Raw genomic sequence first — 24,007 nt, 5'->3', positions numbered from 1 at the left:
CATGAATATTACACCTGTTACCTTTATTAATCTATCAGGTATCCACATTTCATTCATATTTCATTCATATTTCTCTCTGAAGCTTTTCTGGTGGCTATAAGCACATGTGGTTGCCTGTAATTGCAAAAGCAAAATGTTTAACAGAAGGTGAAGGTACCAAAAGCCTATGGGGCTTACTGCTCATGAAATTACCCACATCCTTTATAGTGGTGTGAAACAGGTAAAACGCCTCAGCAAATATTATGATTTCCGCATTGTTGTAGCACTTTTTGTATCACTGAATGACAGGAACAACTGACCCTCATGTGTTAAATCTTCCATGCATTGATCTGTTGGTCTTGCAGTATCTTCTCTGCCGTCATTGAACCAATGATGAACCGTACTTTTAAAACACTCCTTTTGCTTTGACTTCTTTAAAGTTGTTTGGATGAACACATTGCCTTCATCACGAAGCATCCTGAAGCAAAAACACACGTCCATGACTGAGGAGCTATGAGGGCCCTCAGTCAAAAAAAAACAAAAAGATAGAAAACCCTCGATGCACAAGTTCTTCTGACCGCAGCAGCCACTGTCCGCTGTCAGCGTGCTGTTGAGTAAGACATAACCCCCCCCAGATGTGATGGAAAGGCAGTACATATAAGTTCCCTCTTTTGAATCCCATAATTCCTAGGTGGAACCTTACACAGGGGCATGACTGCAACGCAGGTTCTCCAGTGGAGCCCACCTGGAGAGCGTGAGCGGAGAAAAGACTGTAGTCATGAAGATTAGCGAGAAATGAGAAATGCATATGCGAAGGCGCAGCTGAAGTGAGATTTGGGCCCAGCTTCTGCAGAGGGGGATGGGAAACTACAACTGTAAGAGAGAAACAATCACCATCAGCAGCTTTAAGTACGAATCATCAGTCACCATCAGCAGCTTTGAGTACGATAAGCTTCTTCTCCATTTTGTATCACCGTCATTAATCTAAGAGGGATGAAATCAAAGTGAAATGTCAAGAGCAGCAAAACAGGCCGTGCAAGGCTCAATAACTGAATGTAATTAATTGACTAATTAGTACAGGGCACACACATCAAAACTGGCCATTGGGCTACTGGAAAATTGTGCTTGGCATAGTCCTGTAACAAAGTTAAAATCAACAAAGGCTTACATGAATTAATAAATCAAAACATTTCCATGATGAAGGCCTGGCACTGGCACACAGCTTTAGCACTGCTCCACGCTGCCTGTCTGGATCACACGGCCATTACCGTCGTGACACGGATAGTTCATAGTCCAAAAAAAAATAATTATATGCCGGTTGCTATTGGTGCTATTATCTCACTCCCTCCTCCGTGGTAAGAGCGCCAGGCAATGCGTTCAGAGGCTAACGCCATGCTCTGTCCCTCACCAGGCACAATGATGGGAATGAGGAGGAGGAAGAGGAGTTCACCCCGACAGGGGGGGGCGCAGCTGAGTCATACCCCAACTGGCTGCGCTTCCACTTGGGCATGAGCCGCTACGAGCTCTACTCCAGACACAGCCCCGTGGTGGAGGCCCTGCTCAAGGACCTGCAGAGCCAGCGGATCAGCAGTGTAGGTGAGGGTACCAGCAGCCTGCTGCCGCGTTGAGTTTATACTTCCTGTTTGCTTGTTTGTTAGAACATTGTGGCACAGACGCTCAGGAGAGTAATGATTGGGGAGTGTTTTAATAACATTAGGGTATGACACACGCCAACTATGTCACTTTTGCACAGAGAGGAGTTGCGGGTGATTGGCAATGAAATTTCAGAGCTGGAAGGCTAATGATAGTAGGTTGTGTGTGTGTGTGTGTGTGTGTGTGTGTGTGTGTGTGTGTGTGTGTGTGTGTGTGTGTGTGTGTGTTTGTACTATGGATAAGTGCACATTGCTGCATGTGATTTTGCAGCAGCCACTAAATACAAATGAGTATTAATGAGTCTCTCTGTGTCTGTAGTTGTGAGTGCCCATGCTGTCTCTGTGTCAGTAGCTGTGAGTGAGTGCCCGTGCTGTCTCTCTGTGGCTGTAGTTGTGAGTGAGTGCCTGTGCTGTCTCTCTGTGTCAGTAGTTGTGAGTGAGGACCCGTGCTGTCTCTCTGTGTCTGTAGTTGTGAGTGCTGTCTCTCTCTGTGTCTGTAGTTGTGAGTGAGGGCCCGTGCTGTCTCTCTGTGTCTGTACTTGTGAGTGAGGATCCATGCTTTCTCTCTGTCTGTAGTTGTAAGTGAGGGCCTATGCTGTTTCTCTGTGTCAGTAGTTGTGTGTGAGTGCCTGTGATGTCTCTCTATGTCTGTAGTTGTGAGTGCTGTCTCTCTCTGTGTCTGTAGTTGTGAGTGAGGGCCCGTGCTGTCTCTCTGTGTCAGTAGTTGTGAGTGAGTGCCCGTGATGTCTCTCTGTGTCAGTAGTTGTGAGTGCTGTCTCTCTCTGTGTCTGTAGTTGTGAGTGAGGGCCCGTGCTGTCTCTCTGTGTCTGTAGTTGTAAGTGAGTGCCCGTGATGTCTCTCTGTGTCTGTAGTTGTGAGTGCTGTCTCTCTCTGTGTCTGTAGTTGTGAGTGAGGGCCCATGCTGTCTCTCTGTATCTGTAGTTGTGAGTGATGTCTCTCTCTGTATCTGTAGTTGTGAGTGATGTCTCTCTCTGTGTCTGTAGTTGTGAGTGAGGGCCCATGCTGTCTCTCTGTATCTGTAGTTGTGAGTGATGTCTCTCTCTGTGTCTGTAGTTGTGAGTGAGGGCCCATGCTGTCTCTCTGGGTCTGTCAGCGGTCATTTTCTCACTGTTCTGCTGCAGAGTGGATAGTAGGGAGGCTTTTTGTTTCAAAGCAGTACGTCAGTCTTTCATTCAACAATTAGTCTTAAAGATTATTATTATAACACATTTTATGAAGCCTAGTAAAAATGCAGTTAGTTTTGTAATTACACTACAGAGTATCAAACATGCTGATTACTGTTATAATGTCATTCAGAAACACTAAACTGCAGTACACACTGGAGATGGTTAGAATAATGACTTCCCATTTCAGTAGTTTTTGGTTTTCTGTTAAGCAGATATAATTAGTAAACATCCAGTCAATACTTTTGCTGCAATAGGTGCTTTTTGTGTACTATTAATAGTCTCCCAATTAGTGTGAAAGCCTTGTTTAGTGTGTGCATCCTGGGAGGAGACGTTGGCCTTTTGCAGTGGCTTGCAATGGTTTAGAGTCTGGCTTTCAGAAACAGAGCATGTTGCAGACAGCTCAGTGAGGAGAGCTTCTGTGTGCAGGGGCGTACACAGTCACATGCTGTGAATGCTGTTGGACATTCTGCATATTACTGCACTTTGCATTGCACAAGATGGAGATTTGATGGTACGTGTATATAAAGAGGCACTTTAGAATAAGCCAAAAAGCCTTTTTGGTAAACAATGCCTTTTTGAAAGAAAGTCAGGGACAGGGTGCACCTGTGCCTTGGTCATGCCCTTATGCCTTGGCCACACCTTTACACCTTGGCCACGCCCTTATGGCTCGGCCACGCCTTTACACCTTGGCCACGCCCTTACGCCTCGGCCATGCCCTTATGCCTCAGCCACACCTTTATATCTTGGCCACGCCCTTATGCCTCAGCCACACCTTTACATTTTGGCCACGCCCTTATGCCTCAACCACACCTTTACATCTTGGCCACGCCCTTATGCCTCGGCCACACCTTTACACCTTGGCCATGCCCTTATGCCTCAGCCACACCTTTACATCTTGGCCACGACCTTATGCCTCGGCCACACCTTTACATCTTGGCCACGCCCTTATGCCTCAGCCACACCTTTACATCTTGGCCACGCCCTTATGCCTCAGCCACACCTTTACATCTTGGCCACGCCCTTATGCCTCTGCCACACCTTTACACCTCGGCCACGCCCTTCCCTGTCCTACCCATCCCGTGGCCCATACCACCCTTCCCCAGCCCTCACTTGCCCTTAATATTAATCACCAGTGTTGTGAATACAGATGATGATCAACAAAGGCTTACATGAATGAATAAATCAAAACATTTCCATGATGAAGGCCTGGCCCTGGCACACAGCTTTAGCACTGCTCCACGCTGTCTGTTTGGATCAAACGGCCATTATCATCGTGACATGGGTAGTTCATAGTCCAAAAAATATGATGTGCCGGCTGTTATTGGTGCTATTATCTTTATGGTACTGTTATGTTTGGATGTTGTGGTTGCTTCTGGCTATTGTCTTGACCTAGCTGTGCCAAACGGTACTAGAGTGCTGATCTTCAAATCTCTCTGCAACATGTACAATCTGTGTGTATCCTGGTCTGTACCAACTGGAAGTGGAGTAAACACCACTGACCACTCATCTCCTCCTCTGTCAGTCTTCTCTTGAAGTACTGATGCCTCTAAAGAGATCAGCCATTGTTCACATAACCTTCCCTATTAGTAAGAGTTCTGTCTCATGCAGGTTCTTACACACCCACATTGTGTGTTGCACCATTTCACCATTGTAGTGAAATATTTTGGCCACTGTGATAAGCTGCAGCGAACAAAAGTACAGGAGATCACTGACAGTCTTTAGCAGTCTATAAAACAGGACGATCATAGGCGGGGAGCACCATACAGAGCCACTTATGAGATGCCTACAGCATTGTTGCTTCATACAGCAGTAAATCTCCACTGATAAGCAACAAAGACTTTACTGCCGCTGCTCCACCCTAGATTTTCTGACATAAACAGCAGATGGTCACTTATCCGCACGTGGAATTAGACTGTATGTTTATGTGCCAAGGCATAACTTCTCACTATTAGAGATTGTGAAGAGGTTGGAAACTATGCAGTGAAAAAGTCATTGTTTGTCTACCAGGCTTCTTAACAGCACGGATTTAGTGCATCTGTGTGTACACAAATGAGTCAGTGAGAGAAGCATTTGGCATGAGTGATGTAGAGAAAAGGGACTTGTCTGCATGTGTGTGTGTGTGTCTGTCTGTATGTGTGTAAGCATACTTTTAAGTGTATGTTCTCATGTGTGCACACGTGTGAGTGTGTGTGTGTGTGTGTGTGTGTGTGTGTGTGTGTAAACATACTTTTAAGTGTATGTTCTCATATCTGCATGCATGTGTGTTTGTGTGTGTGTGTGTGTGTGTGTGTGTGTGCGTTAAATTGTGTATGTGCATTAATCAATACTTTCTTCTGATAACACATTACTGAGGATGTAACATTAAGAATGTTCACTCTTCCCCCAGCTATGAAGTCTGGAGGTACTCAGCTAAAGCTCATCATGACATTTCAAAACTACGGACAAGCTCTCTTCAAGCCCATGAAGTAAGTGACACAGATCGATCCTCTCATGTAGATTAGGACCATCCCACAAAACATCTCATCCACCTGCAGTGTACAGGCACACCCAAAACTCACACCTGAGCTTGAGCAAAACACACATTTAAAGTCAATATACGCTGCCTGACGTACCTGACCCACTGACTATCTTCATTACATATTACATTACACATTACATTCAAGCAGCACACATGAATGGTCCCCTCTGCCGTTGCGTTTAGCTTCAAGCCCTTCTTGTACGAGCACTCTCCATGTTTGCGCTTGGTTTGTGGTCTTTAGATCCACCAGAGCATCCGTATGATCTTTCCCGGTGGGTAATGATCAGTCTGTTTTTAATTAACATTGCCGGGCCAAGGGATGTTTGCCAGCGGAAGCAGGAACAGCACATGTAGCCGTGCTGAATTAGTCAGCGTGCGAGACACCCACGGCTGGGAGCGAAACCGCCACCTTACTTACTCATGATCAGACAGCTCCAGGATGCTTGATTTCCTTTAACCACAGACTGTTGACCCCCTTTTAAATCAGAGTGTCCTTCGCCACAGCCACTAGACCATCAAAGTTCTGTTTTCTCTCCCACCGCAGGGCCGTGGAGCTGATAAGTGTTTTTGAGTTTGTTGTTTGTTGTTTTTTTTTTTTCTGGCTGTAACGTTTAATTAAATGTAATCGAAATAAAATTCCAGTTCCAAAATTCTGAACACAAAATGCAGTGGACCATCATCTAGGACATCTCAGCCAAGCAGCTTTGTGCACTAATTGTGCTTTTGTGTGCAAGAATTTTCTGTGGGAGTTCTAGCATTTGCACAATTTGAAAATGGAAAATTCACAAGAATTTTCACATAATATGCGCCAAGCTACATGACTCATTACTTTATTAAGTGCAAATGCTCAGTGGTATAAACAGACAAGCAGACACTGCTGAGTGTCAGTGTGCGCCCTTATGGCATTACCCAGCATGCATGTGTGATCGCTTCAACCCCCCGGAAAGGTAAATACTCTCGTTCTCTGCCTTTTGCACGGGTCCCTTGTTGCCCAGACATTTGGGTTGGCTGGTGATTGCAAAGAGAACCACAAGAGGACACAGCTGCAAGCCTTTGTAACACATACAAATAATAATATTCTCTTGTATCTCCTTTGGAAACCTTTGCCTTTTGATTCTTGTTTTCCATTTATCATTCTCTTTTTCCTTTTCCTGCCTTCATACATTACATGCCTAGTGCCAATATGAAGACACAGTACTGCAAAGGTAAACATCAGCAGACGTTCACCTCACTATGTTTTTGAATCCAGTTCCAGAAAGTCTTGTTTACTCCTATTTGGAAGTGGGAATTCACATCTGTAGTACGTTGCTTAAGGCACTGCGTTCGTGCATCTTCCTCTGAGAGAACGCAAGCTGTGACTGAAAAATCAGCACACATCTGGTTAACAGGTATCTCTACCCTCGTCTGGCATAGCTGGGAGTTCTAAGGTGAACGTCCTCACACCATATGGTTCGGAGGTCACGCCCCTCGTCGAGGTGAAGACCCCCGCATGTTGAACCCTGGGCGAGAGGCCACAGTGTTCCCGGTCTTACACTCAGCCTGTGCAAACACCCACTGTAGTGCTCTGTGGACCACTCCCTGTCTAGGGTCTCGGTTCCCTCTTTTACCTGAATAGCTTTTTGCTGTTGTTTGTTGTTGTTGTTCCATTTTGCACCTCATTGTGCACATTTCACATTTTTTAAATAGAACAAAGTGCAGTAAGAATGTGTAAACAGAACGGGGTAGGTGCGTGATAGTTAGTTCCTCATGGGAGGGGTTTCCTTAGGGGTTTACTAGGTCTTCCACTGGCGCTCCTGGGTACTGTTAGCCTATCCTTTACGTCTACTGATGTTCCATCAAGACCTTTTGCTATGGTGCATCCTGTGATCTACTGTATGGGTTCCAGGCACACAAAAAAATCCAATAAAGCAATGAAATCCAAGCCTGATGTTCAGCGGTGCACTGAAACTGTATCAGTACGGCATCATTAAAGTTATTTACATTCTCGACTAAGTCACTGTACCTGTTATCACAACACCGTAGCAGGTAACATTCAGTCCAATTTGGCTTCACACCATCAGTGACAGAAGGCCTCATGCTAGAATCACTCATAGGAACCAGTCCCATAGCAAAGTCACAGGACAGCTGTCACGAAAAGTCACGGAAGACAGCTGTTAATCTCATCTGCTACATTCTGCTACACTACGAAGCAGCACATGGCTATTAACTTTATATACAGTGGAATAATGACCTCCACTTAAAATTCATCTATGCCATTTAACACTTCACGACGTTATTTACATTCACTCTCCTGTGAGTGGTCCTCAGCTGTAAAGTGTGACAGTGCAGTATGACCTATCGTGACATCTTCCTCTTGACCCCCTGCTGTGTTCGTCATGTAAAACCTTGCTTTTGAGTGATATTTCTACTTATCAAATTCCATTGCCACTCATATGGTGATGGAGGGATCAGGTTTGCAATAAAATCAACATACAGATGTATCCACGGGCTGCTAATTATGGGATATGGTTCTTGGGTATCTGTGGTTGGGTGAAGCACCAACTTGTATTTAGTCCTTTAGAACCTGTAAACATGTGTGGGACAGAGGCGAGACCTTTCAAACGTTCCTTTTGGAGTGATATGGAAGAGGTGTTGAGATTTCTGAAGATTGTGGTTGACCAGACGCAGGTATAGCAGAGCAGGGTCATGACGGACTGTGATTTAAGCTGATTGCATCCTTAAAGGAGGGGGAAAAGCTTCCAGGAACATGCCAGGAACATGCTCGCTCGTTCTGAAGAGCACAGGTGACACGGCATGAGTTTTAGCGGAGTCGTCCTAAAAGTTTTTCACTAGTAAGTTGAATAATACCAGAGCACTGTCACCCGCATGATTAATGTCACACGCTTGGTTAATGTCACCCACATGGTTAATGTCACCCGTGTGGTTAATGTCACCCGCGTGGTTAATGTCACCCGCCTAGATAATGTCGCCCGATATTCAGTCAGGTTTGAATAAAAAAGGACTATACATGTGTAACAGATTGTAGACACACACCTGCAGTTTTACATGTGAGACAGAGATTTGTTAGTCAGCATGTACATAGTGAAAACAGTAATTCTATCATTTCTGACTAATCAAGTGCAGTGTTTCATTCTTACTGACTTAATAAACCTTGGTTGTGAAGTAAATGTATTTGTTCCACCAGCAAAAAATAGATTTTGGATTTGAGTCCATCATGAAATGGCAGTTATGGCAAACATTAAAACCGATAATTGACAGCAAATGAACGTAACTTTTCACAATATGGCCCTTCCTATACTGCAGGGGACGCCACTTTGCTTTGTTGCTACGAACTGAAGTCCACAGGTACTTCTCCTCCCCAGCACCACCCATCCCTCACTCACTCTCTCTTCCACGCTTATAGCTGACTATAGATTTCTTTAGCTGTTAAAAAGGACCGAGTAAATCCAGGAGGCCTCTCTCTCTCTCTCGCTCTCTCTCTCTCTCTCTCTCTCCCCCCCCCCTCTCTCTCTCCCTACCTCCCTTTCTCTCTCTTTTACTTCATCCGAAGAGTGCAGTCACAGGGTGCATCAAAGCCTTCTTTGATGTGCTGCTGCTTTGAGCTGGATGCAAATCTGTCTGCAGGCATGTAGAGAAGGAAACAGCTACAATACCTGCTGCTGTAGGAACTCACTGCCTGTAGGAATGATGACGGGGGGGGGGGGGGGGGGGGGGGGGGGGATTCGCAGATCATCGGAGATGCAGACATTCACGGACCTACAGTTTCATTCGGGCTCTCTCTCTCTCTCTCTCTTTCTCTCCCTTTCTCTCTCTCTTTCTCCTCTCACTCTCTCTCTCTCTCTCCTGCTCTCAGTGGGAATAAAAGTGTTTTATTCTCTCTCCCTCTCCATTTAAAGGTGTACTGGTGGGAGCCAGGCTGCCATCAGAGAGAGGGAATGCTAGCTGAACTCACTGAAGGGTTTAATTCTTCCCCATCACTAAACACCAGGTGCAAGGCTAGAGAGGCAACAGTGACGTCAAGAAAAGCAGTAGGTTAGAAGTTTGACCTGTTCAGATTCTGTATTGCTTTTCATTATGCATGCGTGTGTGTGTGTGTGTGTGCGTATGTGTGTGTGTGTGTGTGTGTGTGTGTGTGTGTGTGTGTGTGTGTGTGTGTGTGTGAGCATACAGTGCATACAGTCAGTGCATTTGTATATTTATATCACTGAAGTTAATTCTGAGAGCTCCCTTCTACTCAAGGGCTGAAGAACTCACATGACATGTAGTCATCACTTCAAATCAAGGTAGCAGTACCCAAACACGCTCTCCCATGACGGGAAAGTTAAGAGGACATGCACGGCCAAGTCTGAGCTTCTCCCTGCTTTGATCTTAATGGGTGTGATTTCTTCCCCTTGCAGCTTAAACGCCTGCACACCTAGCAGACATTAGGCCTGTTGTTCTGATCAGTCAGAACGCTTCGTTCTCCTCTGCAGCTTTCGGGCTTTTTGTGTGCCAGAGCTGCCGGCCACGGGGTCTCCGCTCCGCCCTGCAGACGGCGCTGATGCCAGGGGGGCGGGGCCCGAAGACAGCCCCGCCCCCAACCCCCACTCTTCACCCCCCTCGCTGCAGGCAGGCGGGTGTCCGGCCTCCAGCTCCCTATCTCCAGTGCTGCTCCTATGCCCTGCTGCTCACCCGCCGGAGGGGGGGGGGGGGAGGGAGGAGAGGAGGGGGGGGGGGGGGGGGGGGGGATGCAGGATCCGTCTTTTGTGATGCTGATGCATGTGGAGTGGTTATAAAACGCAACCTCCGTATATTTTTTTTATTCATGCCGCGTGTTAAGACTTGCATGCATTTCCAGGCTTCAAAGCGTGCGTAGCATCTTATTCGTACGGGCTTGGAAGGCGAGCGCTGGCGGAAGCTCGGCGCATGATTCAACCACGCTCTCCTCCCATGTCTTCCGTTCAGCTGTCCTGATGGCTTTAACTCGATATGAAAGGGAATAGGTTATTTATACGGTTTTCTGGGCCAAGCAGCCGGATCGGGCTGTATCGCAGTGATTCACGACCAGCGGAGCAGCTGCACGGAGCTCGTGCGCACGCCCCGCCCCCGGGGTGGGTGGGGTCACGCTGAGCCCGGAACGCACATGGGCGGAGTGGGGCGAGCTCCGCCCGGGTCTCCGCAGAGCGGGCAGCGGCGCTCGGTTAAAGGCCCGTCTGATTGGGACGTAAGTGGAGATTACGGCCATGGCTGTGTGCACGATCAAATCCAGCTGTAAACTGCGGAGAAGAATCCTTCCAAATCCACACTGCTCACCTCTGCTCCTGGAGCAGTAAGGAAAAGTGCCGAATCTGTCCACACAAGCGCTAACCCCACAAGCCCAACAAACCAGCACTGTGTGATCTGATCTAGATCCTTCTAATCACCAGATCTCCAGCGCCTATTGCTGTATCCATCTACGAGCCCTAGCACGGAACAGATTTCATGTAGCATCATATTTCGGTGTCCTGGAGTTGAACCGGCTCGTTCTCGTCGTGTGTCGACATGCTGCTGTTGTGCTGCTGATTCACACCCCACTGCTCGTCTGTCTGGAGCCCTGGAGGAGTGGCGAGAAGAACACAAAAGAATGTCTGCAAGACAGGCCAGAATACCATTTGAGCCCGTGCGACTTGACAAAGACTTCACCTGGCTCGTCCCCAAGAGCACGGGAGTCGCGTCTGCAACAGCCGAACCCTGGAGTACGGACGCAGGGCGTCTGATCTCAGATCAGCCCTCCCAGGCTCTCTGTACCTCGCGAGCTGCATGAATCCCTCCCCTCCGACGGCCATCATGGTGGCGTGCCAAAGCGGGCTCCCATGCCTTGGCGTGCAGGGTTAGGTTTCATAGTGCGCTCCTCCATGAGGCTCACACACACACACACACACACACAACCTCACTACCAGGAAACTAGGGCGCTCACAATAGGCTTTCTCAGTACATCAGGCATCAATTTGTTAGATCAGGCAGGGCTGGCAGCTCCATGCAGCAGACACAATTCTTCCAAACACCTCCTCACTGGAGAAGCAACAAGGTTTAATGAACTTTCATCAGCTTGGTTAAGGCCCATGCAGTGGTTTTATTTCTTAAATCCTTCTCTTGGCTGTAATGTGACGACATGTATAAATAATTAACTCTCAGCTGAAATATTAGGCACTGTGAGTACAGGGATTCACAGAGTGTGTCTGTCAGGCTCAAGCACACCCGTAATGTGTGAAAAATAACAGGAAGTTACATGTGAAAGATAACGGTGTTGGGGGGGGGGGGATAATGCCTGTCTTTGTGTCATCAAAAATTTGAAGAGTGTAGATTGGCTGGCTTGCGAGGCCTGGGCGAATCAGAAGTGCCAGATGATGTTTCATTTTAGAGACTGGTGCAACACAACCCCCCCCCCCAAACGCCCGCCACCCTACTGGAGCCCAGTGGCACAGGCAATGTGTAAGGCTTTGAAGACATCTGTTCCACAGCTCAGACTGAAACGATCACAGCTCCGCTTCCTGGATCTCAACAGCTCCTCTGTTTTTTAATCCCCCCCCCCCCCCCCCCCCCATTCGTTGAAGTGATGTGGATTGCTCATCTGAATTGACCTCCTGTTCCTCCCCTTTCCCCATCTCACCCCTCATTCCCCGGGCAGCCGCTCTGTCTGCAAGATGGCGAGCAGTCAAAACACATTTTGATAACAGCCTCTCGCTCTCTTCCTCTCATCCCTTCTTCCTCTCATCCCCCCTCCCCTGCTCCGTGGCAGGCGTCCTCCTCTCCCCACCTCCTCCCACCCCTCCCTGCTCCTCTTGAGAACCTGCTTCCTGTCCTCCCAGACCGCTGAACTGTTGATGATAAAATGTGCAACAGCAGTGGGTGGAGTTGAAGCAGGACTTGCATCGGTCGGGTGAAGCAGTTTAACTGAGCATGTGAAACTAATGGCCATTTTCAGGACATTTGAGAAATGTTTCAGGACAATTTTAGAACATTGGCTTTGTTCTCCCATTGCATCTTTCAGTTGTGGTCAGATGTTAGTGTTCGGACTACGCAGATCACACCAGAAAAGTCTTATGTACTCAATAAGAGTATGAAGATTGATCTCTTTGTTTTGCCTGCCACTTCTGACTTTATTGAAGCCTGCAATGTCAATAATTTGTAATGGGAGCTGTCAAGTTGTCTTCTAATGGACAATCATTGCCATCTGTGTGTTTCTATCCACTCCACTGATAACGATAATAAGCTGTTACATGGTGCTATCTCCATAACCCCCCCCCCCCCCCCCCCCCCCCCCCCAACACACTTTCTGAATGCAGCAGTCTGGGCCATAAGAGTGTGATCTAGAACTAGACTACAACACAGGTCCTTGCATGTCATCCTCTACACTTTAAAATGCTTTCTGATTATTTCCGAACGCCCCTCCAATCCTTCCAGACCACCCTGCCTTCCTTTCTTTTCTGATAAAAGATTAGAGGGGCTTTTATATATCTTATACCATGTCTGTGTTCAGCGCCGAGGGCTTCCCAGCCCCCCCCTGTGCGGCACCTCGGCACGGTCCCTCCATTCTGTGTTCCTCCAAACCCCAGATTTAGGATTTTCTCGGCTCTTTGATGTCCTTTGTCCAGGGGTGAAGGCAACAGAAACATCTTAATCCTGCTGCAGTCCTGCTCCACACAGGTGCTGCCTTTTCCCGTGTTATCTCTGATTAATATCTGGTGCCGTTTAGACTAGCAGGACACATCTCAGATGGAGATCAGATGGCTGGTGATTCGGGAGAGCTTTATAACTTGCTGAGCCTCCAGAGTCTGGGTGCGAGTGAAGACCACCATCTGACAGAGTCCTTCATTCATTTTGATGCCAAAAGCAGACAGGCCAAATTGCACTGACAAATTGTGGTGTCTGTGGATGCAGAGATGGACCACGTGATCAGGAACAGGAGGCTGGAACTCACCTCTCTCTGTTGGAAAAACAGTAGAAGACCAAACGACCTCCTCAGTAATCACTCTGAGAGCCGCTTAGGTGGAGTGGCATCACTTCACCCTTTTCAGCACTGTATTTAACAGAGAAAATTGCAAACCTTAATTGCCACCTAATTGATCCAGGGGATTTAATGTCTGTGATAATGACACCCTGTTTTTGCAATTAATCATGCATAGGTAGACACAATGCAATACATGCAAGTCGGCTGGTGCTAATGGTTCACCCTTTCAAACATGCCATTTAAACGCTAGCGCTCTAATCAGTTTGATTGTTATGGATGAATAAATTCAAATTAGAAACTTGAATGGAAATGCAAAAAAAATGGAATCATTCCTGCACTTTGATTGATCAATATGGAGGAATTTTTTATATATAAAAAAAACTCCAAAATATCAAACCTTCATTTGAGTGGTTTTAAGTAAACTGGCAAATGAAACAATGCTTTACAATTATTTTCTGACTGTTCAACAATTGAATCAAAACCAACTTTGCTGAAAACAAAACTTTATCAAAACACAGAAATATTAATTAATTACACCAGCGGTTCCCAAAGTGGGGGCCGTGGAGCTATTGCGCAGCAAGGCAAATCAGCTTTGCATGTTTTAAGCATTGCTAGCAAAAGATGGAGAAGGGAGAATGTGAAAATATTCTCATCTACAAAAGGGCAGCACACCAGTAAAAGTTTGGGAACTACTGGATTACACAGTGATTCCACAGTGGATTACTTACGATTGGAACTTCCCTGTATGACAATTAGACACATTACCCCAGAGTGCAGCATAAAAACAGGTGTTCGGTGGATCAGTTTCAGTGTGAATCCACATTAAGATGGGAAAATTGCTGCAGTACTAGCTTCTGTACTAGCTGTGACACTATATGCAGTACTAGCTGCAGTACTCTACTAGCTGCTGTACTAGCTAGTACTGTACTGCGGTCCTAGATGCAGTACTACCTGCTGTACTAGCTTTTTACCTTGCATTTCAAAAACCAATTGAGGATGAGAGAAGCTCTCACGCAGCGGTGTTCAATGTATGCCGACAGTGGTGTGACCAGGGAGAAACACCCAGCAACAGGGGACTGTATGGATACAACCCTTCGATGAAAGGGGTCAGAGGAGGACGTCAAGAACTGTTCTGATGAGCAGGCAGGCAAATTGCAGCCGAGTGCAGTGCTAGTGCCCCAACAAACATGTCCAAGCTCACAACTCGTTGTTTCAAGGATTGGGCTGTAACAGCAGACAGGGTCAGTGGAAAAAACATTGCACGGTGAGATTTTTGTAGTACCATGCTCATGGGGGGGTCAGGATTTGACACAAGCTGCATGAGTCGATGAGCACTTCCTGACAGAGGTCAATAGTTCGTCCGGGCGGTGGTGGAGTAATGGTGTGGGGAGTGTTTCGTTGGCACAACCGGAGTCTTCTGATAAGTGCGGACGTACGATTTGATTGTGGGGCTTTTACCGAAGCATTGTGGCCAGCCAAAATCATCCCGTCCCTTCATAGCAGCTGTGAAGACCTGTGGCCTTCACACAGAGCATTCCTGGGATAAGGTAGAGCAGGCTGTTCAGAGAGTGTCCGCATCTCATTTGCAGAAACCGTGAGAAGTTACACGCATAGGCCAAGATTCCTGCAGAACTATTTGAGCCATGAGTGGAATCTAAGCCATGATGAATAGCCATGGGTCTGAAGGCTAAAGGAGGCCCAAGTTGCCACTAGATGGGTGCCTCCAATAAAACGGTCAGTCGGTGTATGTAGAAGTTCCTGCCATCCTGACACTAGGGTAATCAATAATAAACAAAAACGTTTTGGCGCTATGAATTAGAAACCTTAATTGAATGAATCGATTAACAAGACTATAAACCTGTACCAAGTAAACTGTGAATGCAGACAAAACAAGGCAAAATCAAGTGTTTCACTTTTATTCAAGAGATGTGTTATTACAAATCTATTTTGAAGTAATATAAAATATATATATATATATATATATATATTAAATCAATATACAAAACTATATATTACGTCCCAGTTCCATAAGTGCATCTCACAGGTCAATGACAAACATAAATTTTTTGCAGAGTACATTGACCAAAAGTGCCATGACCGTGGCGGACTGTGTGGTGTTCAATGGCAGCACAGTGACATTTGACTCACGCAAGCCCGGCCCGTGTGTGACAGAACAGAGACCAGTGACACCATGGCCTCTCCTCCTGTCTGCAAGTTTAACCATCCACTTCAGCTCAAACACTCTCCAGATCGAGAAATGCAATTTCACTGCACACATATAAAATCGTACATTGGCTGTGTATGGGATATTACAGTGTGAATAATTACAGTTTATGTAATATTACATTCCAGTTCGTGAAAGAGAGATCTTACGTGCACATGCTGGAATTTCATCTCCTCCACTCCATCACTGCTGCATTGGGAAAGAACTCGCTAAATGTGTTTCATATGCATTCTGATGCTCTGGGGAAAAGTGCCGGCTCACATCTTGAGTTTCTTGGAAAACTCTGTTGTCTTCTGTGTCTTTGTGTTTCATTTACATTCACAGAGCTGCTGGCACGGACCACGTAAACAATAGCACTCTGCCGCTCTCTTGTAAATATGTCTTCTTCTGCAACTGACAGTATACCTTTCACTTCTTTATCATGGGACAATATCAATCAATCAATCAAATTTTATTTATATAGCGCTTTTTACAACAGTTGTCACAACAATACCAGGTCACACAAAAGTAGGTTCTTTTACATATAGAAAACAAGACAGAACTCTACAGTGCAGTACTCACAGTGATTGCAGCCCGGTGACTGACCCCTGTTCTTCTCTGAATGTCCTACGGAAGTAATTGAGAAGCAATTCAAATTTGGATGGTCCTGTTGGACCCGGTGGTCAGCTGCTCTCAGTGTCATGAAACAGTACACGGTGATGTCATTTGTAATCCCTTGTGTTCCCCTCTTCCTCTTCTTCCTCTCCATTAATCCAGTCCTCTCCTCTCTCCACCTCTTCCTCTTCCTTGATTTCTTGGCTGATAGTTGAGTTCCAACTGACTAAATAGTGATGCTGCATTTGCAAATGATTCTCTTAAATGATTTTTTCAATGATTCGTTATATTGGATCTTGGTGAGAACAAAGGGAGGCGAGTCGTATTCGAGAGCCAATCTTCTTTTATTTTATCAATGTGCCCAGAATTTCACTACCTGCCCTAAATCCACTCCATTCTCCACATGAACAGAGAGAACCTGTCAGTCACAGGAAACAGAAGCTGTGTTAGGTTCCTTAAAGGCAGAATGAGTCTGGTTTATCGGTTGCTGCTTAAACACACCATTCAAAGCTGACCCCTCCGGCTTAACGAGTGTGGTTGTGTGAGCTAGAGACTGAATGAAGTGAAGGAGAGATATTAGCGCAAGAACAAAGCAGAGAATCAGAGAAATAAAACTTTATTTTCTGATTATGCTCTACAGCACAAATAAAACCTAGGGGGAAGAATTTAGTTTAGTGTGTTATGGCATCACTGTAGTGTTTACGTTGCAGATCATTGACATTAGGTCTGGCATATGGGTAATTTAGTTCTGCTAAACCTCTTTCACACATGTGAAATTATTTCATTATCCTAGTGATTATGTCGCAAATAAATCTAACATCGAATAATAAATTGTTGTTTTGAACAGCTCTGGGAAAGGAGCAGAGTTATAAGAGTGATTCCTTTATTATTACTCTCCTTTTTACCAAATATGGAGCACGAGACGCCTTTTTAGGCATGCGTTCGTTTTGCATAACAGTTTCCTTATTGGTTGATTGGACAATTAGAACATTGTGTTGAGAATTCAGCTTGCTTGTGTTTCGGCAGTGACAGCTGTGTACTGTTGGAGCTGCACTAAAGATACAGGATGTTTTGAGTGGCAGTGCTTTCTTGCAAGACAGACTGAGGTTGCGTCTGCTTTGTGGTAACACTTTGGTTGAGAGAAAAGAAATGTGTTTTTAAAAAGAGTGTTGTGCAAAAAGAGTTAGAAGTATGGAATATAAAGTAGAGCTTTGAAGTATTCTGTTGGGAGTATGAATTTTAGTGTGTTAGCATTTGAAAAAAAATACCTGTAAATAACAAACGACATGTTTACAGGGATACGCCTGCATTATTTGTCCTGGAGAAAGATAAAGGAATATATACACCTATGAAGGAGTACGAGTCATCTGAGTATTCCGACACCGGTTTTACCCGTTCGTTAGCTCGATGTTGGTAATGTCATTATGTCATTTCCTGTGTGTTTGTTTCAACTCAGGCTTCCGTAGAAGCAGGATGTAGGCTGGACTGTGATGATCAGGTTATGTATCAGTAGGTAGAGCAACTGCCCGTTCGGATTACCTGGGCTCCAGTGGGAGCTCACACAGAAGGGGCTCTGTGCTTCTGTCCTCCTCAACATTGAGCCATTGTCCACACTGTGACCAACTATGCTCCAAGGCCCAGCTGAACTGCCTGGGGAGAGGGACACTTGCTCATACTCCGGCTTTCTCCTCAGTCTCAGTCGCTTTCTTTCCCCTTCTTTCTCTGTCCCCCTGTCTAATCCTCCGTATCAACACAATACACCTGCCTCTCGGTCTGAAGCTCTGATGTGACGCGTTTTAAAAATACACTTCCCACCTTCTGCAATTATGAAAGAAGGTATGAAAAGTATTTGTGAGCCATTTCTCTTCTCAGGCCCAAATGCCAGCAGGTTCCTGTTTTCCCATTACATCCTCACCCCAAAGCGCCACCAAGAGGCCACATTGAGCCACCACCATACAGATGCATGAGCCAGCAGAGTTGTATAGAACCTCATGTCAGCCTTGCGAACACATACCCCAGCCAAACAGCCCTCGGGTCTGGAGCAGAAGGGCTCGGTCGGCCCGAGACATGATGAGAAACAGCCGAACTCCCCACCCAAGAGGCCGTTTTTCGAAAACCTTTTGGCTTCGACTATGAGCCCGATCCGCCTGCATCCCAGTGGACAAGCGGGCGGCCACGGTCCGCTAAGTGGCGTTTATTCATTCGCTCTATTTTAGGCGTGGGATACACAGCGCCTGCCGCCGCTCACGCCGATGACGACAGGTTTACAGAAGAGAAACACCGCAGTGGAGCACTGACTCTGATAGCATAACGCACTCTCGTCTCGGGAGCCCCGAGCGTGGCCGCGGACGGCACCTTATCGTCTGCAGCTTTCCCGTCGGAGAGTTCCCCAGAGTGCCTCTCCCAGCGGCCATTTTGAAAGTAGCTCTGCCCCTCGAGACGAGATATCACGAGGGACAGGACCGATGGCCATGCAGCCGTAGCTGAAATCAAGCAAACCGCTCCGGGCATGCAGGGGACCTCAGGGTTCACACAGCAGCAAAAGTGTGCACTTCCGTAGTAATTAATAAACACATTCGTTAGATGGCCAAATAATAGACAACACACCTAAATCAACTGCAGTTCTATTATCGCTCATGCGCCACAGGTAAATGGCATTTTAATTAGCATTGCATTAATTAGGGGTGAGGTAGGTACTGGTGATGGCGGGAGTGTAGTCTGAGGTTGTGGTCGAATTCTGCATCTCATCGCTGAAAACTGCCAAGGCCTTCCCTGTTGTGAACGCTGCTGTGGCTCAAACTGTCTGTGTAAGTAGATGCAGATGGTGAATGGAGAGAACATTCTCTCTCTCTCTCTCTCTCTCTCTCTCTCTCTCTCTCTCTCTCTCTCTCTTTCTCTCGCTCTCATGACTTGGAATTTTCTCTTAATCAGGAGCACAACTCCCTGCTCCACCATGGCGTACGTGTGTTGTCGGTAGCAGCCTCAGGTCTAGATCAGCTCAAAGAACCAGAGGGGGCATGTTTTACATTCTAATCACATATAATCCAGGATCTCTGTTCTAGAGCATTCTAAGTAACCTTCAGATGAGCAGTATTGTTGTGAGGCCTTTGTTTTGTTTGTTTTGTTTGTTCGTTGGTTTGTTTGTTTACTGAATTGGTGCTCTATTAATGAACCGGATTCACTTCACGCTGATTGGATGATATTCACACACCCCTGCAGAATTCAAGTCAGCTAAAATCAAGGCTGGTCAGTGTTAAGTGGGGTTTGGAAATGCTGATTATTATCACTGATGAGACAGTGTCAGACAAGATCCAATGTGTTTGTAATTGATGTGGTTATTATGACATTGTAATTATTATTATGACATTAGTGGTTATTATTATTATTACATAATGAGTATTAAACATAAAAAAAATTATAAATTACATTGAACAATTATGCCCACTGTTTTTAATACTAAAATAACACCCTCTACACTTCACTTCACATGACCAATTTGACAATTTTATAAAATTCCACTTCAGTTTATATTAATTCATTAGATATAAAATATGCAATCTGCTGAATTAACTATGCTATTTAAAAGAAAAAAAAAGAGTCTTATGAAATAGGATAACACATGCTGCAATATGAAAGAAAGCGGTCACCTCATATTCATTCGTGATCATAAATCTCAGAAATATGTTCCTGTCTCCTAGTTTCTCACGATCCCTTTTCTATCTGTCTGTGTTACATGAGTGTGGGAAGGTGAGGGACCAGACTCTGACTTTAGCTGCTGGTCCATGACCAATGAGGGCTTGTGTTGTGGAGATTACATGCTCTCAATATGAGTCCATGTGTCTACAGAGAGTAGATCGTGACACCGCACCAAGCCGTCGAGGTCCAAACCGCTGTCTTTTTGGAACTCGCACCCATGATCCAAGCTGTACAAACAGCCTGTAAACTCTGGAATTGGTTGTGCATTCTAATTGTGTTTTTTGACCTAGTTTAATGATTTTTGAGAGGTTTTTCTCTTCCTTTTACGAAAAGGCCACAGAGAATAGAATGTACGAAGGCCATTAGACTCGGGGGCCTGACCTAGTTGTTTTTCTGCCCTTTCTCCATAGCAGTGGTGTGGCTCCAGTGGCATGGTCCCAGTGTCATTGTTCCAGTGGTGTGGTCCAAGTGTCATTGTTCCAGTGGTGTGTTCCAAGTATCATTGTTCCAGTGTTGTGGACCCAGTGTCATTGTTCCAGTGGTGTGGTCCCAATGTCGTTGTTCTAGTGGTGTGGTCCCAGTGGCATGGTCCCAGTGACATTGTTCCAGTGGCGTGGTCCGAGTGTCATTGTTCCAATGGTGTGGTCCCAGTGTCGTTGTTACAGTGGCGTGGTCCCAGTGTCATTGTTCCAGTGGCGTGGTCCCAGTGTCATTGTTCCAGTGGTGTGGTCCCAGTGTCATTGTTCCAGTGGTGTGGTCCCAGTGTCGTTATTCCAGTGTCATTGTTCCAGTGGTGGTCCCAGTGTCGTTGTTCCAGTGGTGTGGTCCCAGTGTCGTTATTCCAGTGTCGTTGTTCCAGTGGTGGTCCCAGTGTCGTTATTCCAGTGGTGGTCCCAGTGTCATTGTTCCAGTGGTGGTCCCAGTGTCGTTGTTCCAGTGGTGTGGTCCCAGTGTCGTTATTCCAGTGTAGTTGTTCCAGTGGTGGTCCCAGTGTCGTTGTTCCAGTGGTGTGGTCCCAGTGTCGTTATTCCAGTGGTAGTCCCAGTGTCATTGTTCCAGTGGTGGTCCCAGTGTCGTTATTCCAGTGTAGTTGTTCCAGTGGTGGTCCCAGTGTCGTTGTTCCAGTGGTGTGGTCCCAGTGTCGTTATTCCAGTGTCGTTGTTCCAGTGGTGGTCCCAGTGTCGTTATTCCAGTGGTGGTCCCAGTGTCGTTATTCCAGTGGTGGTCCCAGTGTCATTGTTCCAGTGGTGGTCCCAGTGTCGTTATTCCAGTGTCGTTGTTCCAGTGGTGGTCCCAGTGTCGTTGTTCCAGTGGTGTGGTCCCAGTGTCGTTATTCCAGTGGTGGTCCCAGTGTCATTGTTCCAGTGGTGGTCCCAGTGTCGTTGTTCCAGTGGTGTGATCCCAGTGGACGACGGGCGAGCGCAGCACCTCCACACCAGCCCAGTGGCTCCGTTTCCTATCGATGGCTGTCCTGGCTGGCAGCGCATGCTAACAGGGCCATGGCTCGATATCCCGGAGTGCCAAGGGACGAGAGCTTGATAAATACCAATTGATTGGTGTGCTGGGGAAGACACAGGAAAGTGCTTAAGATCCCTATCAGGGTTAAGCAGCAAAAAGTGTCCAAGCTTGTCTTCATTACCATGGCTCCCTTCAGTGTTTTGCCGATGCTCAGTTTTCTGTGTCACAGAAGGAGGCGGCTCCACATTCACTCCTCATTTCAGAAGCAGGCCTAGCCCAAATGGACTCCCTATTTCTCCATCATCCAATACATCCACCCATACATCCACCCATACATCCACCCGCTCCCCTGGCACCCGACTCTGATGCATCCCGCTTTCATTCCTCTGGATGAAATTGTCTGGATGAATTGCTCCAGTTGAATTGCTTGTGATGAATTCTTTTGGATGAATTCCTTTGGAATGTGCACATACTGTTCTTGCCTGACTGGGATGTGAGAAAGGGGAAGAGGCTTTGGATAGAGGAAGAACAACCAATCTGAAATGCCCGGACATGGCTTCATTATTATCTGGGCCTCGTCATGGCCTGGTTGCGCGTCTCTGCAACGGAGGGAAGTTCTCGGCTCGGCCGACAGCCGTGATCTATTAACTCTCCAATAGGACTTCTTATCTGGCCATTGCGCCGCACAGCCAGACTCATTGTTGAGTGTGATAGTGGACAACAAGAGCCTCTCCTTCAGGTGAAAGCACTATCTAATGATAACACAGCCAGTGGAAATCCAGCACCTTGGCTCGAATGAATTGTGCTCTTTACTCCAGACATTTTGACTGGAGTGACCCCGTGGATGTTTGTTTAGTCATTTCACATTTATCTCAAGTTGTTTTTGGATTTAACAGTTCAGTTTTTTTTTGTTTCCGACAGCTCCTCAGGCACAGAAAGAGTTCACTCAGTTTGTGTTTTTTTTTCTGCTCAAGCTGACAGTTAATCCTCTTGTTTGTAAACATGGAGAAGCATAACCTGATGTTTGAGAAGAGCTCTTTGATCGCTGCTTCACGGATCTTTCCTTCCTTTTTTTCCGTTTAAATGAAACAGACAGTGCAGAGCAAGCGTACAGGAAAAATGTGATGGCGAGCTAATCGGTGTGTTCAGCCCTCTGAGAGATAGCGGCCAGGCAAACAGCCAGGCTCTGGTGGCAGGCCCCGCTGAGGTCCAAAACGAAACGTGCGACTAACACTAATCGTGGCCCGCTGGGGGAGAAAACGGTTCGATTGACCTGAATTTGACCCTTCAGCCTGGTGAAGTTCAACTCAGAAGCGAGCCGGATGCATTCTGTCCAAATTCATTTGCTACGGGATGTTGAGAGGGGGCTCGGGCGAGGACTTCCTGTTACCCCCCGCACTGCCAGCTTAGAGGTGAAATAAAACAGAATCTCTCGCACACGCCTTCCAAGTGGTCCCTTTAAAGACAGGGATTAGGAATTATGTAAAGACGTAGGGTGAAGATTTACCATGTGGCGTCTCCTTAGAGACGAGAAGAGCAAGGAGCACGTGTGTCATACACAGGAAGCTTGGCTTCATTCGATAAGCATTCATTCTCGATGGCGCAGTTCTGTTTAATTGCTGTGATAAGCAAACAATGTATGAGAGACGATGTTCCAAACAAAAATAGTAACAAAAATAAAAAGAGAAGTTTCTGTATAGGTCTGACTTTTGCTGTTATTGTGACCGAACAAATCCTTAGCTCTTTTGCTCCACAGATTTCCAGTTTCTCAAATCCCGTTATTGTCAGTCTATTTTTGCATCGTCTAAAGTGCAGAAGATACAGAAAGTGCACAGAACGAAGAGACAGGGCCAGTGTGGGGCGTCAAAGTTAGCATGCGCTTTTGAGCTCCTTCCTGTTTTATCCATAAGTTCCAACTCATTAGCGTTCTGGGGGGGGTTTAAGCTGCTGACAGACCTAGTGGAGCAGGGGAGGTGCTTCAGCCGGTTTCGACTCAGTAATTAACACAGTCCTGAGAGGCACTTCTCTCATATGTAGCTTTCTGTGCTGTGGGGAAGCTGCCACTGCCATCCCGCCCGGCCCTGTCCCCAGCAAACCCTCCTACCCCACCCCGGGAGAGGCGGTGGTGAGGAAGGGCGCCGTCTGCAAACCCCCTCCTGCTCTGCCCTGTTCCCCTGCCTCCCTCTGGTTGACCTTTCGGCGCTGGTCTGAAACCACCCTCCCGAGTCCACTCTAAGCAGCAGAGGCACGCCAGCGGCCCGGGACACCACAGCAACGAGGACCATATGCCAGGCGGCGGCGGCCTGTGTGGCCGTCCCAGACAGGAGCTCACAGCTCCGCTGCAGACGGCCAGCCTTAGCCTGGGGACGCTGTCAATTACAGTCAGAGAGAGAAAGGTGGCGAGCGGCGAGAGAGCGGCGAATTAAATCGATGCGCTGTAATCTTCCGCCTGGTGCCCTAGGGCAATTCTAATTAAAAATCACAATGACCCTTAATTCTCTTAACCCTGCAATATAATTACTGCAGCATTTTGCAGCGTTTCCAATTATCTGACATGTCTTAATATATGCGAGAGGCGCAGCACAAAGTGGTGGTGACAAATGCCTTAAAGGAAATGTCAGGCATTATGGCCCTCGCCTGCAGGTCTCCTGTGTTAGGACCCTCCTGCTGTCCAGCTCACTGGGAATGGTGAATCTCTATCGAGCGTTCCTGTGGGGGCCTTTCAAAGTC

General features: G+C 46.7%; 1 protein-coding gene across 2 annotated transcripts in view; it reads left to right on the top strand.

Moving 5' to 3' along the window:
• The window catches only part of fam20ca (FAM20C golgi associated secretory pathway kinase a), a 40,044-nt gene that overhangs the window by 1,880 nt on the left and 14,157 nt on the right, over positions 1 to 24,007 (top strand). For both annotated transcript variants that reach the window (XM_076996826.1, XM_076996825.1), the window contains 2 exons: positions 1,391 to 1,575; positions 5,205 to 5,283. In XM_076996826.1, coding sequence (XP_076852941.1) covers positions 1,391 to 1,575; positions 5,205 to 5,283 — 264 coding nt within the window. The remainder of the gene's footprint in view (positions 1 to 1,390; positions 1,576 to 5,204; positions 5,284 to 24,007) is intronic.

The sequence above is a fragment of the Brachyhypopomus gauderio genome, chromosome 2, assembly GCF_052324685.1.
Source record: "Brachyhypopomus gauderio isolate BG-103 chromosome 2, BGAUD_0.2, whole genome shotgun sequence".
Classification (NCBI taxonomy): Eukaryota; Metazoa; Chordata; class Actinopteri; order Gymnotiformes; family Hypopomidae; genus Brachyhypopomus; species Brachyhypopomus gauderio.
This window is presented reverse-complemented; position numbering and strand designations above follow the sequence as displayed.